The sequence below is a fragment of the Arachis stenosperma genome, chromosome 9 (genome assembly GCF_014773155.1).
Source record: "Arachis stenosperma cultivar V10309 chromosome 9, arast.V10309.gnm1.PFL2, whole genome shotgun sequence".
NCBI classification, from domain to species: domain Eukaryota; kingdom Viridiplantae; phylum Streptophyta; class Magnoliopsida; order Fabales; family Fabaceae; genus Arachis; species Arachis stenosperma.
In genome coordinates, this window is record NC_080385.1 from 152,519,965 (window position 1) to 152,533,594 (window position 13,630).

At 38.0% G+C, this 13,630-nt stretch overlaps 1 protein-coding gene across 2 annotated transcripts; it reads right to left on the reverse strand.

Moving 5' to 3' along the window:
• Positions 1-1,663: 1,663 nt before the first annotated feature.
• Positions 1,664-5,375, reverse strand: LOC130951856 (uncharacterized). 2 transcript variants are annotated; one of them, XM_057880598.1, is made up of 11 exons: positions 5,258-5,375; positions 5,076-5,139; positions 4,630-4,782; positions 3,809-3,965; positions 3,606-3,679; positions 3,304-3,415; positions 2,854-2,991; positions 2,665-2,702; positions 2,484-2,576; positions 2,066-2,149; positions 1,664-1,959 (listed from the first exon to the last, which is right to left on the reverse strand). In XM_057880598.1, the coding sequence occupies exons 3-11, from the start codon at positions 4,669-4,671 to the stop codon at positions 1,780-1,782; spliced, it is 918 nt and encodes a 305-aa protein (XP_057736581.1). In that variant the 5' UTR covers positions 4,672-4,782; positions 5,076-5,139; positions 5,258-5,375; the 3' UTR covers positions 1,664-1,779. The 2 variants fall into 2 exon arrangements, 1 of the variants encoding a protein (XP_057736581.1); XR_009074128.1 differs by lacking the exons at positions 4,630-4,782; positions 5,076-5,139; positions 5,258-5,375 and adding an exon at positions 4,300-4,455 and having other exon boundaries at positions 1,807-1,959; positions 2,066-2,991.
• Between the last annotated feature and the right edge of the window lie 8,255 nt (positions 5,376-13,630).

The window sequence follows — 13,630 nt, forward strand, 5'->3', positions numbered from 1 at the left end:
TTAATTTTTTAATTTTTTAATTTTTTAATTTTTTTTTCATATACAAAATGCTATACAAGTGATAAATACTCTGAATCAATTATATAGGAGTACAATTTTAATTTTAGATGTTGAATCAACAATAATAACTATAATATCAAATGGAAACTATACAGGGAAAAAAAAAAAAAAGAAAATTGGCACTTTTGTAAACCAATTCAAACTTTTTTTGTCTAAATTGCGCGCCATATTATACCTAGTCAAATTCCAATAGTTTTACCCTTCCAGACAATTTTATATTTAATTAGGCTGCCAAAAGCACAGTAATTGACATAGTATAGATAGCCATTAACTTGTTTTTTCTTAGGTCAAGATAAAGAAAAACAAATATAAACATGAAAGTCAACCCGCTAACTAAAATCCAAGAGTTTAAAATTTTAATATAGTGATTCTTAGATTCCCACTTGTACTTGTTTTAAGGTACAAGTACAGGTGTAACTTGCTGCTTCCTTTTCCCCGCGCGGCATACATGGTAATTAATTAATAACATGTATTGCCGCTTTCACACCATCATTTTTATATATCTTTATTTAAAAGTCAAGAGGAAGAAAGTAATTAGGCTGGAGAATGTTTCTTAAATTCTTCAATCAAGTTGCTTTCAATTTAAAAAAATCGTAAAATTTTTCACTTATATTTATACATAATTTTGACCCCATTATTATTGGAGTATGACTTGGTTTAGCAATATGCCTGAGAGGAAAAGAGGTATTTGGCATATACCCCTGAAAACAACAAAACATTTGAAAGTAGGTCCATTCTAGTAGTTGATTTTATATGCACATGCACAGTAAGTATAACAGTTCCTAAACTGTTATTGTTATTCTATTTGCTGTTTCTTCTGTCAACTATTGAATTTTATAATCATATTATTACATGTATAACAAGATCATAAATGATTAAAAATATTGCTTAACCTAGCAGAGATCGGAATTAATGGTTATCTTGTGTTACATTATTACATAGGAACATTTTATGTACAAACATTGGTCGGTTATTATTTGATTTGATTTGTTGGGTTCACTTTGATAATGTTGAAGAACGAATGAATGCTTTTACACTATTATGCGAGTGGTTGAGTCATTTATTGCATTTAACACCATGAAAGTGATATTGACACTTTTTAATTTATATATGGAAACAAAAGTGGTGTTGGACTCAAACATGGGAAATACAGGTGTTTCACAGCCATGTGGTGTTAGTGGAATAGAACTCGGACCATGCGAGTTCTTCATCAGTAAAAAAATTGAAAACAACAAACAAGTCGGAGGGTCCGTTTTCTAGCTTCCGAAATTCATATTTGCCCAACCACAAGTCGGACCATGCGATTTCTTAAGCAAAATTTTAAAATCAAACAACTCGCATGGTCCGATTTGTGAACTCTGAGTATTTTAATTTTTTTTAACACAAATCGGACCTTCCGATTTGTGTACTCTGAATTTTTTCAACTTTTTAAACACAAATCGGAGGGTCCGATTTGTATATTCCCACAATTTTAAAAAACACCAAAAATTACCATATTAAAGCATATCACTCATTTTATTTCCATATCAAAATTTTTTAGCCGTGATATTGATGCACATTTCTGGACTGCTCTTAGTTGGTAGAAGCACCACTCTCTGTTCCCTTTTTAGCTTTTATCACTATAAAATTTTGGTATATCTTTATAGCAATGTATTTGTTACTAAATTTCACAATGATGGATTAAAAAAAATGGGTATAACTCAATTGACTGGTAAATTTTTAAACAAACTTGTAGAGTGAGTAACTCACATCTTCATCCTTTTCCTGCTTAAAAGCCAATCTTAAGCTCAAATTTAAGGCAGCATGGTACATCTCGTCCAGCACAATTTCCCAAAGCAGAGGCTTATTAACTTTCCACAACATAAATCTCGATTGCTTAGCTGCAGTTACAACTAATTTCTGGAAGCAAGATTAGATTGCAGGAACATTAGATATTTTATTAAGTTCCTAACCACAAAATAGACTGTTTCACAAAGTGCGTGTGTAAATATTATCAGATTGTCACCTCCATATGCAAGTAGTTATCCTTCCATAACTTGTATAGTAATCTAGGAGCTTCCTTTTTATCAACAAGAGCAGACTCTGCTATCTGCAAAGAAAAGAGATTAGGTATAAGGTTATAAGAGGATTACAGTAAAGGACAATTCATCAATCTCTTTAATTGGGCTTTGGCACATCATACCTTGTTATGCTTCCATAAAAACCATCTTTTGAAAGCTAAAATGGGATTATAAAATACTTCAATGCATTTCAATAAACCATAAAGAACTAAAGATTCCTTTCATACAACCTCATTTATTTTCATAAATAGTACCATATCATAGATATACAGGGCTTTGAATTTTCTTTTCGCATAGAAATAAAAATTCGGACAATATTTTTCATTTTCTAAATTTTTGCTTTTACCAATAAGAGTTAATAACCTTATCTGTCTCAAGAAAACAGTTAGACTTTGACAGGAGCCTAAATATTCTGTACGCATCACTTCCAAATCTTTTCAACACAATTGACTCAACCTGCAACATAACGCAAGAAACAAGAGTTCTACATGTAGAAACATAAATACTCATATATAATTGACTTGGAAAGGACAGATATAAAAACCTCCTCATTTCTAGCCATTTCAACAACGGTTCTCAAATCTGTAAAGGAACTTCAAACTATAAAAAAGAGTTAACAAACGAGAATTCCATTGGCATAAACAAATGGAGAAAAAATAAATAAATAAAACAAAAGGAGAATGTTTATATTGCACAAAATAGCCTAACATGAGGAAAAGATATGTCACAGTACCAATACTATATGAATCATCAAAGTTCCTCTGTGGACAACCCAACTGTATTAGAGAAGCTCTAACACAATCTATGGTCATAGTACGACCGTGTTCAGTTTTCGTCGCTTCAGTAAAAATGGACTCCAGTGATAGGGGAACTGAAACGTATATAGGATAACATTCTGTTAGCCAACCAAGTGCAAAAGATAACAGTTGTGCAGTTTTTTCTTCTTATTTTTCGTAAAAGGAAAAATCGATTCGACAAAGACAAAGACAAAGACAGGCAAAGAGAAGAGGAGGACTAGGAACCCTTGTTAATGAAAAGAACCAATACAAAAGAGAAAACCACTGGAGCAAACATCCAATATTAGGTTTCCAAATTCTGAGTGGTGCTATGGGCAAATGGCAATAGTTAAATCAAAGCCACAACAGTAATATCATAGGTCTATGAAGTAAGGAATCTGGTTAACCTGATTTCTCTATTTTTACTTTTTCCTCAACAGTTTTAGTCACATCCAATATGGCACTTAAGGTAGTTGCAGCTCCATCATCCAGTCGCTTTCTTTCATTCTCGACCAATAACTGTAATTTGCATGGAATATTTCAAGTGTATTCATCCAATAATAATAGACAGAATGCTAAGGGAAGATGGAGAAGAAGAAGTCACCAAATACATATAAACAGCACCTTATGGCATGAGATCCATAAATATATCAACCAGATCATTAGAAAGAAAAAACAAAAAAAGCAGGAAACTTATAAAAAAACCAACCTTATGCCTAAGATGCCGTATAAATTCCTCAAAATTTGCACGCCAAAGTATTGACACTTCTTTTGCAATACCACCTTGAATCCAAGTAAAAAAGTAAGGAAAAGAAGTATCATACTACTGATATGACTTATGAGTGCAGTAAATTTTGGTAACCGACTAACCTTAAATAATTAGTGATTCACATAAGATGACAATAAACTTACCACTATTATCTCCAACATTTACGATGGAGGAATCATCTGATTTTGCTTCTCTATCAGCATTACCCAGTGTATATGCTGTAACAGCAAATCTGATTGCCTCCCCAGGCACAGCAGCTTCTAGAATGCGTTGCTCTATGGTCTCTGGTGCTTCAAATTTCTGCAAACATGGATTATCAAAACTCTTCTTTTCCATCTTAATAAAGTTCTTTGTTTATCAATAAAAAGAAAAAACATTGAGGTAATACATATTTAGGTTACAATAGTGAACACTATGCTGCTGCAACTTCAATCAAAATGATGATATTGAATGGTGATCAAATATCCAATTTTTTTTCAGCACTCATGTATTTTCCATATATATCATATTATCATTGCTGAATTAGAACTTTTAAAGTATTAAGCAAACAAATCAGAAAGTACTAAATAGAGGGTCATTAGTGCAATACAAAAGCCAAACATTAACGACTAAATTGAACTCAATGTTGCATTACCTTAATATTACTTTCTAATCAATGCTGCCATACATCAGAAGTCTAAACCAAACAGGTTGCAGCTCAAATTTGTTTGCATGAATCTCCATAATTTCAGTGATTGACATCTTTACCAATCTCAACAGATGGGTTGTGCTAGTTCCAATTATTCAATTTCCTACCCAACACATACCCAGACATCTAAATCTGATTGTAAGACAAATCATTACTTTCATAACACTACAAACTGACAGAGAAATGGGGACTGCTACACAAAAAAGCTGGCTATAAATCCGGGTCCTGTATAAAAATTAACCCAGCTGTCTGTAGAAATTGAAAAGAACCAATTACCTTGGCCATCTTAACCCCGCTTTCTAGGAGCAGATTCTGCATTAATGAGTGTAGAAACAACTGGCTCCAATGCAGGGCAGCGTTGAATATAGTGTGCCTTCAAAAGTTTATGAAAGCTCTCTCGAACAACAGCTTCTATAGCACCAGGATTTTCTGAAAGAGAAAAGAAGATGTCTAATTTTAGAGGATTCAGTGTTACTATTTAGCAGCGTATAAGAGAGCTGAACCACAATTTGGAATTTAAACTTGCAACGATTTATAGAGAGCCACACTTTTAACTATATTTGAGTAGAAAGGTACTAATATACCTCTCTTAGAAAACCAACTAAGCCGTCTAAACATGTATCGAAATTTGAGCCAGATGAAGCAACTAATCAGTTTAAATAGTAACAAAAGAACATATTTTTCTTTCACAATTAATAGAAGCAAAGCAAAATAATACCTGCCTTTTCCTTGGACGGCGAGGATAAGGCTACCATCGCGAAGCAAACCGTCAAGAACCTTCTCACACTGCAATACAACAGAGGACCACAAAAATATACATAAATTAAAACAACCTTTGCAGCATTCAATTGGGAAACCTCAAACATTAAGTAAACTGGAATACTGGATTCAAATTGGAAACCACCTCCATCATCACCACTGCTAAACTCACAAGGTCGGGAATAGTGGTACCACCTCCATCATCATCATTGCACCATTCTAATTAACAAGTCACAAGATGCTTAGTTTTTATTACAATATGGATGTCCATTTAGTGTCTATTCAGCATTGTCTATTCTTCTTTTCAAGTACTAGTGGGAAGTACAAACATTAAAAAATAAACGGTGCATGTTTTCTAACATTTGAAAAAGTGGAGCCTTGCACGTATATAAATAGGAGCATTGGGTGAGGCTTTTGATACAACAATAATAACAACTTTCTCTCTCTTTTATATTCTCTCTCTTTTTTGATTGAGTAAAGTATCGTTTTTGTCTCTAACGTTTTGGGTAAGTCTTATTTGTGTCCCTAACGTTTAAATCGTCATATTTATATCCCTAACGTTTATAAAAGTGATTGAATGTTATCCTACTATCAATTATACTAACAAATCAGATTATATTTTTCAATTATTCTCACTTTGATGTATTCATTCTCAATTAGGTCTCACTTGGATGTGTTCGATTTTAATATTATACCCACTATTTGTGTTTAAATTCAATTATGTTCCTAGAAAAGTGAATTATGTAAATGTTGTAGAAATTAGTTTCAACTTTTGATGAGCTATTTTTCGGAGTGGATCATCGATTCTATCCCTGACATTTGTATTCTAACTTCAAGAAGAGATTTTTAAAACTCAAACTAAAGCGTTCATGATGTGTAATTAACGGCAGGATAACATTGAATAATTTTTACAAACGTTAGGGATACAAATAGGACGATTTAAACGTTAGGGACACAAATAGGATTTACCCCAAACCTTGGGGGCAAAAACGATACTTTACTCTTTTTTATTTTACAAGTATTTTAAATACTCCTCTCTCTTATTCTTTATATATAATATTAGTAAATATATTAATAATCTCTATTATATTGAGATAGTAATTGTGGTTAATATTCTCATCTAATTATATTTCCTTATTTTATATTACCTCTTCCTTATTTATTTATTTATTTTACAACACGTTATCAGCACGAAGCTCTAACGATATTTTAGGAAGACTTCAGATAACAAATTTTTATTATGTCGAATCTCTTTCATCTTAAATATAATGCTTTTGATATATCTGAAAATAATTATTTATCATGTGTTCGGTTAGTCGGGTACCGAACGGTTCACGGGAGATCCTTCTGCTGGTAATGTGAGGTTTTTGCCTAATCCAGGGTCGCGGGGGTGAAGGTGGAGCTGAGGCTGCCGTCTTCCCGAGTTCCTTGCGCGTGAAGGAGGGGTGTCACCTGCAAAGACACTCCAATGCCAAAGTCAGGGTGGTGTACAGATGATAGGGGAGAAAAGTTGTGACGTACCTTGCGGGAGGGGTAGGTCCCTCCCCATTTATACCTTGTCAGGAGCGGGTCCCGCAAGGACAGACCCACCTTCCTTGAAGTTTCCCAATACAGCTGTAGTGATGAGCTGTAAGGGGACGCATGTTTGGGCCGATTTCTGGGCGCCTCACGCCCGTTTATTGGACCATCCGGGTCAGGTGGTCCGTGAACCGGATCGGCCCGCGTGTCGTTTGTGCTGGGCCGTAATATCATGGATACTAGATGTTAAAATCCATCTTAATTCAATGGATCTTGGAGATACCATTAAGGGTGAAAATAATACATCCAAGAAGGATTTAGCCAAAGCCATAATTTTCCTTCGTTGTCATATTGACGTATGATTGAAAAATGAATATCACATTAAAAGATCCTGCAGATCTGTGGAAAGACCTTGAAGAAAGGTACAATCATCAAAAGACGGTGATACTTCCTCAAGCCCGATATGTTAGAGAAAACTTTCTCGACCTTCCATGCTTCGAATATGCTCCTGCAGCAGCAGTATCGAGAAAAAAGAATTTAAAAATATTCTGAGTTAATTTATTGCTTTCTTGTTGCTGAACGCAACAATGAGTTACTTTTGAGAAATCATGAAACACGCCCAGCTGGTGCCGCCTCATTTCCTGAAGTAAATGCGGTAAATCATTACCCCAGAAGAGGTAAATGACAAAGTTTTAGTAACGAGAAAAATTATGAAAGGAAAAGGAATTATGTTCACAAAGGATCTCACCAGAAGTGGGATAAAGAAAGAAACAATGGGCAAAGTAAATCAATTGAGGATAAATGCTTCCGTTTTGGTGAAAGGGCCATTGGTCACGTACCTGTTGTACCCCAAGGCACCTAGTTGATCTTTATCAAGTATCCTTGAAAAAGGATGACAAAGCAAAGGAAACAAATTTTGTTTCTAATGATGAAAATTCCACCTCTCATTATGATGTATCTAGTTTCTTTAAGGATTTTGAAGGAAATATTGGCTATTTGATCAATGTTGGAATAGTTTGATATATGTATGTGTTTGTTAAGTATTCATGTGAATAATTTTACTGTGCATGTACTTCTACTCATTTTATTATTATTATCATTTATTTTTGAAGAAAAATGGCAAGGACATATTCTGAAGATATTTGCCTTGCGGATAGTGTAAGTTCGCACACTATTCTTAAAAGTACTATATATTTTACCCATCTTATGCCAAAAGAAGAATATGTTAATACTATTATTGGCTCAGGCAATGTGATAGAAGGCTCTGGAAGAGTTATAATTTTATTTTCTGGAGGAACAAAATTTATAATAAATAATGCACTATTATCTACCAAGTCTTTGAGGAACTTGTTGAGTTTTAAAGATATTTGCCGAAATGGATATTGTTCCAAGGATTACCTGAAACTGTAGGTCGATCTCGGATGAGATCATCTGTGCTGGTTGGAACGGTTGTATCCGATTTGTTGGACTTGATGGTAGTGCTGATTCCTTCGTCCCCGGAGGGTGGGGGGTACCTGCAAGGGACTCCGATGCTTAAGTTAGCAAGGGTATTAAGCAGGTATTGAGTAGAATCAGAGTATGAATTATACCTGGGTGCTCCAGTGTATTTATAATGGTGTAGAGAGACCTTCCTTAGATAAGATAAGTTAGTTATCTTATCTTATCTTTATCTTCGAGTGAGGCCATCTTATCTTTAAGGGAACCGCCTTTATCTCTGTAGGCTTGGGCTGCCTCTGGATTTGGGTCGTGTTTCTCTGTTTGGGCCCTTTATTGGGCTTTCTTGTGATTTGTCCGAGCTCTTTGAGAAGAGGTCGGGTCATCCTGACCTGAAGAGGTCAGTCGCTTTGTCTGTAGAACATCCCGGGTCGGACAGCTCGACCCTATGGTATGAATAGTGCCCCTGCTCGAGCTCGGTATTCTTTTTGAGGTTGAGTCTTTAGTTCAAAAGACTTTTGATCCTTCTCGGGTGAAGCCGAACTCGAGCATTTTGTCGCTTTTGTCTTTGTAGGGTTCCCTTTTTGAATGCAGAATGTTTCGCTTCCTTTGAAAACGCGCGCTTTTGGATTAGCGTTCTTGCCTTGGGAATGTGCAAGGGTTTTTAATGCCCCATTAATTGGTTTTTGATACTCCGTTTCTCTTGGCTTTTATTTTGAAATTTACTTTTCAAAAAACGTTTTTCTCCTCTTTTGCTTTTGCTGTGACTTCCCTTTTTCTCCTCTCCTTCTGTTTTCTTTTGAAAACTTTACATTTCTTGGTGTTTCTTCTTGCAACGTTTGTTCGACGATCGTGAGTGCTTTCGACGGCGATTTCTAGCCTCCTTGTCCTCAACCTTCTTGCGTATTCTTCTCCTTTCTCAGGTTGGTTTTGCTTTCCATTCACCGTTTATTTCTGCTGTGTTGTGTTTGACTTTGAAGCTTTGATTTTGACTGAGTGCATTTTGGAAAGCTTGAATTTTTACTGTGCCTGGTTTGTTACTGTGATGCATCCTTTTTTTGTCCTTTCGTATGCTTCTGAGTGTATCTCCCTGGTTTGGCTCTTTAGGGCTTTGTCTGCTACTTTGCTGATTTCTTGAATTGTTATAGCCTTTTTTCTTTTGGCGGCTCGTATGATCTTCTTTGCGTTTAGTTTTCCTTGGAAAGGGTTTTTGTTGAGATATTAGTCTTGTAGATTTTCCTGGAAGTTTCATTCCTTGATTGCCTCCAAAGGATGCCCCTGACCTTGGGTTGTGTCTAGGGGTTTTCCTTTTTATCTGTTATACTAGCACTGGATTGTGCTGTCCGAGTGGTTTTGATTTGATCTGGGATGTTTTTACCTTTTTCAGTAATCCAATCTTTTTCTTGTTTGTAGGACTAGTTGGCCATGTCTTCCCGAAAAAATATTGTCGAGGCATCTCCTATGGTTCCTGAAGGGATGTCCGATTGGCTGGACTCTCTTGTCTTGCTGTGTGTTTTTTTAGCCGATTCTGAATTTTGTGTGACGCTTAGAAGGCATCATCGTGTCTGTAGCAGTGAGGATCAGGAGAGCAATTACGAGTTAGTAGCACCTGATTCTGGTGATAGAGTTTGCTTTCCGGTCCTGACCCAGGGGGAGCGTCCCTTCTTCTATGCTTATGATTTCTTTTTTGGCCAAATGAACATCACCTTTCCTTTTACCTCTTTTGAAACTGACCTACTATGGTCTTGTAATGTAGCCCCTTCGCAGCTCCATCCGAATTCGTGGGGTTTCATCAAGATTTTTCAGCTTGTTTGTCAAGAATTTGGCGTTACACCTTCTCAAACTCTTTTTTCTGTATCTTTTTGTGTTGACCAAGCCTGGGACTACCAAGAAGAAGGCTTCTTGGATTTCTTTTAGGTCTGCCCAGGGGCACAAGGTTTTTTCCATGTATGACGAATCTTTCCAGGATTTTAAGAATTACTTCTTTAAGGTCCAGGCTGTTGAAGAAGCTCGACCTTTCTTTCTGGATGAGAATAACGAGCCCTGCTTTCCCTTAGAGTGGCAGAGGAACGTAGTGGTATCCCGATATACTTGGGAGATGTTGAGCGAGGTCGAGCAGGCCTTTGTGAATGTTTTGGAGGATATTTGGGGGGAACCTCCTCATTTGGATACTAAAAAATCTTTGGGAGACCCGTCCCTTATTCGAACTGCTTTGGGTACTGCCTTGATATATTTTGTTTGTTGTTTTCTTCCTACTTTTCTCCCAGTTTGATAAATTGTTGTTTTTCATTTTTCAGAGATGGCCAAGAATAATGATGCAATGAAGGCTTTCAAGAAGGCGAAGAAAGCTACTGCAGCTCAAAACATCTCGGCCCGGGTTGATGGAGAAGGAACTTCCCAAGCTCCTTTGAAGCCATCCGTGCCGAGCTCTCCTGGCCCGAGGAGAATGATCCCTACACCTCGGGTCCGTTTAGTGGATCCCACTCAATCTTCTACTGCTGCTGTGGTTTCTTCTTCGGCCGCCCCTCCTCCAAAAAGACCTCGAACTGTTGAACCTTTCAATCTAGATGCCTCAGATTTTGACCCTATTGGTTTTGTGGACTAGCAGATCGCACCTTATGATGCTCTTTCCATGGATGATGTATCTCTCATTCATCACTTAGATTTTATAACTCGGAGTAGTGTTAAGATGGCTCGTATGGAGCTGCTTTGTATCGAACTGCCCAAAATCTGCCTCTGCATGCTACCAACGCCTTTATGGAGGAAGCTAAGTAAGAGTTTGATCGGATGAAGGGTCTAAAGGAGGAGTTTGAAGCGGAGGTGGCTAAACTGAAGAACGAGCTGGAGGGAGAGAAGGCCAGCTCTCTTGTCCTGGCGGCCTCTGTGCGATTGGCTGAGGATGCGGCTTTGAAGCATAAAGAAAGCTATGTCACGTCCTATCGAGAAGTGATGCGTCTTCAGGAGGAGCTTGAGTCAGCCCGGGTTGATTATTCCGAGCTCCAGGGTCATCTTGTGGGCAGCGTAACTGCTGCTTATGAGAACCTGAAGGAGCAGGTTCAGGTTATCACTTCGGGAGCTGATCTTGCTTTATTTAGTTTGGATAATGTTGTGAAGGATGGCAAGATTGTTCCCGAGGACCCTGATGATGATGATGTTGAACCTCCCTCTGAGCCTATTGCTAAAGCTACTGTCGTGTCAGCTCCTTCAACTCCTGCTTGTTCTGTGGCCGATCCTGATTGCCAGATATTAAATCGGGATGACGGGATAGTGGATGCAGTGCCTCTCCAGACTCACCCTCCTTCACCCCGAGTTGATGCTGCTGAGAAGTCTTCTAATGTTGACTGAGTTTTCTTCCTGTTTAATGTGGATAGCCCGGTTTGTGGGCTTTTGAACTCTTTATCTTTGTAAATGGTGTTTTGCTGACTGTTGATACTTTTTTTGGTTGCTTGTTTAGCAACTTTATTTTGCAAAAAACAAAGTAGTTTTCGAGCTTCTGGGGCTGATTTTGGTGGCCTCTGAAGCTTGCTATTATCATATCTTTAGTAGTTTTTGTATCATGTCTGCTTGCGCTCATCTTGGTACCTTTGTAGGCTGGGACTTTGTTTGTAATCCTCCTTTTGGACCTTATTTAGGTCTCTTTTGGGGGTTACCTTTTGTAGCTTTACATCTTTCTGGGCCGACTTCGTCATGTCGGGCCTTGTCAAGTTACTTGGTAATCCTCTTTTCTTGGACCATGTTCAGGTCTCTTTCGAGGATTACTTTTTGTAGCTTTACCTCTTTCAGGGCCGACTTCATCATGTCAGGCCCTGTCGAGTTACTTGATAATCCTCTTTCTTGGACCTTGTTCAGGTCTCTTTCAGGAATTTATCTTTTTGTAGCTTTACCTCTTTCTGGGCCGACTTCGTCATGTCGGGCCCTATCGAGTTACTTGATAATCCTCTTTCTTGGACCTTGTTCAGGTCTCTTTCAGGGATTTATCTTTTGTAACTTATCTTTTTGGGCCGACTTCATCATGTCGGGCCCTGTCGAGTTACTTGATGATCCTCTTTCTTGGACCTTGTTCAGGTCTCTTTCAGGGATTATCTTTGTAACTTTTGTAGGAGTCAACTTCATCATGTCGGGCTCTTCGAAGTTATAGTAATCCTCTTTTATAGGGTTGGCCAGACCTCTTTCCAGGGCTTTACTTATAACTTGAGTTGTTGTGGCTGGTCTGACTTTTTGTGCCGGCCAGTCTTTTTAAGTTATTTTATAACAATCCATTTTATTAGGACCTCGTCAGGTCTTTTCTATGGATCATTTTCTATAACTTCTTGCATTATTCTGTTTTCATCTTTGCCGATTTTGTAGAATTTTCGGTTTTAAGCCTCGTTTTTATCGTGATCGCACAGTGAATTTTGGTTTTCACTCTCTGTCGATCTGTAGCTTTATAATCAGGCGATGAATGTTTTAGAATAATACGACTTGAGCGTTTGTAGAGAATCTGAACAAATTTTATTAAAAAAGAATACAAATATACATGGGGGGTTAATTTCCTAAGTCGGGTGATTTGTAGGTCTTGGCTGGGCGCCTCGTTAAAAAACCTTTTTTAGGAAAAAGAGTGCGCTTTGTCCAAGATCTTTTATCATCCCTAGCTATAGTACCTTCTTAGGTTGCAGGCGTGCCATGATCTAGGAAGCTCTCACCCGTCGAGTTCGGAAAGCCTGTAGTAGCCCTTTCCAGTACTTCTATGACTCGGAAGGGTCCTTTCCAGTTTGCTGCCAGCTTTCCTTCTCCAGGTCGAGTTGTTCCTATGTCGTTTCGAATTAGGATGAGGTCATTTTCAGCAAAGGCCCGCTGTATTACTTTTCGGTTGTATCTGGAGGCCATTCGTCGTTTTAACGCCTCTTCCCTTATCCGAGCTCTTTCTCGGATTTCTGGAAGTAGGTCGAGCTCTTCCCTTTGAAGTTGGAAATTGGCTTTTTTGCTAAAATGGATTACTCTGGGTGATCCTTCTTCGACCTCCACTGGGATCATCGCCTCCATTTCGTAAGCTAATCGGAAGGGTGACTCCTTTGTTGTGGAATGTGAAGTCGTTCGATATGCCCATAGGACTTGCGGGAGCTCCTCAGCCCAGGCTCCCTTTGCATCCTGTAATCTTTGTTTTAACCCTGCTAATATAACTTTGTTAGCAGCTTCAGCTTGCCCATTGGCTTGGGGGTGCTCAACAGAGGTGAAGTCGGCCGCTAATTTTCTGAAGCCTGCGTCTGTGAACTGGGTACCATTGTCAGTAATGATGGAGTATAGAACTCTGAACTTTGTGACGATGTTTCTATATAGAAATTTCCGACTTTTTTGAGCTGTGGCGTTGGCTAGGGGTTCTGCCTCGATCCATTTTGTGAAGTAGTCTATTCCTACTATGAGGAATTTGACTTGTCCCGATCCTTGAGGGAAAAGTCCGAGGAGATCGAATCCCCATTTTGCGAATGGCCAAGGTGAGGTTACACTGATGAGTTCCTCTGGCGGGGCGGTGTGAAAGTTGGCATGTTTCGGCATGGTGAACATATCCTTACAAATTCTGTGGCTTCTT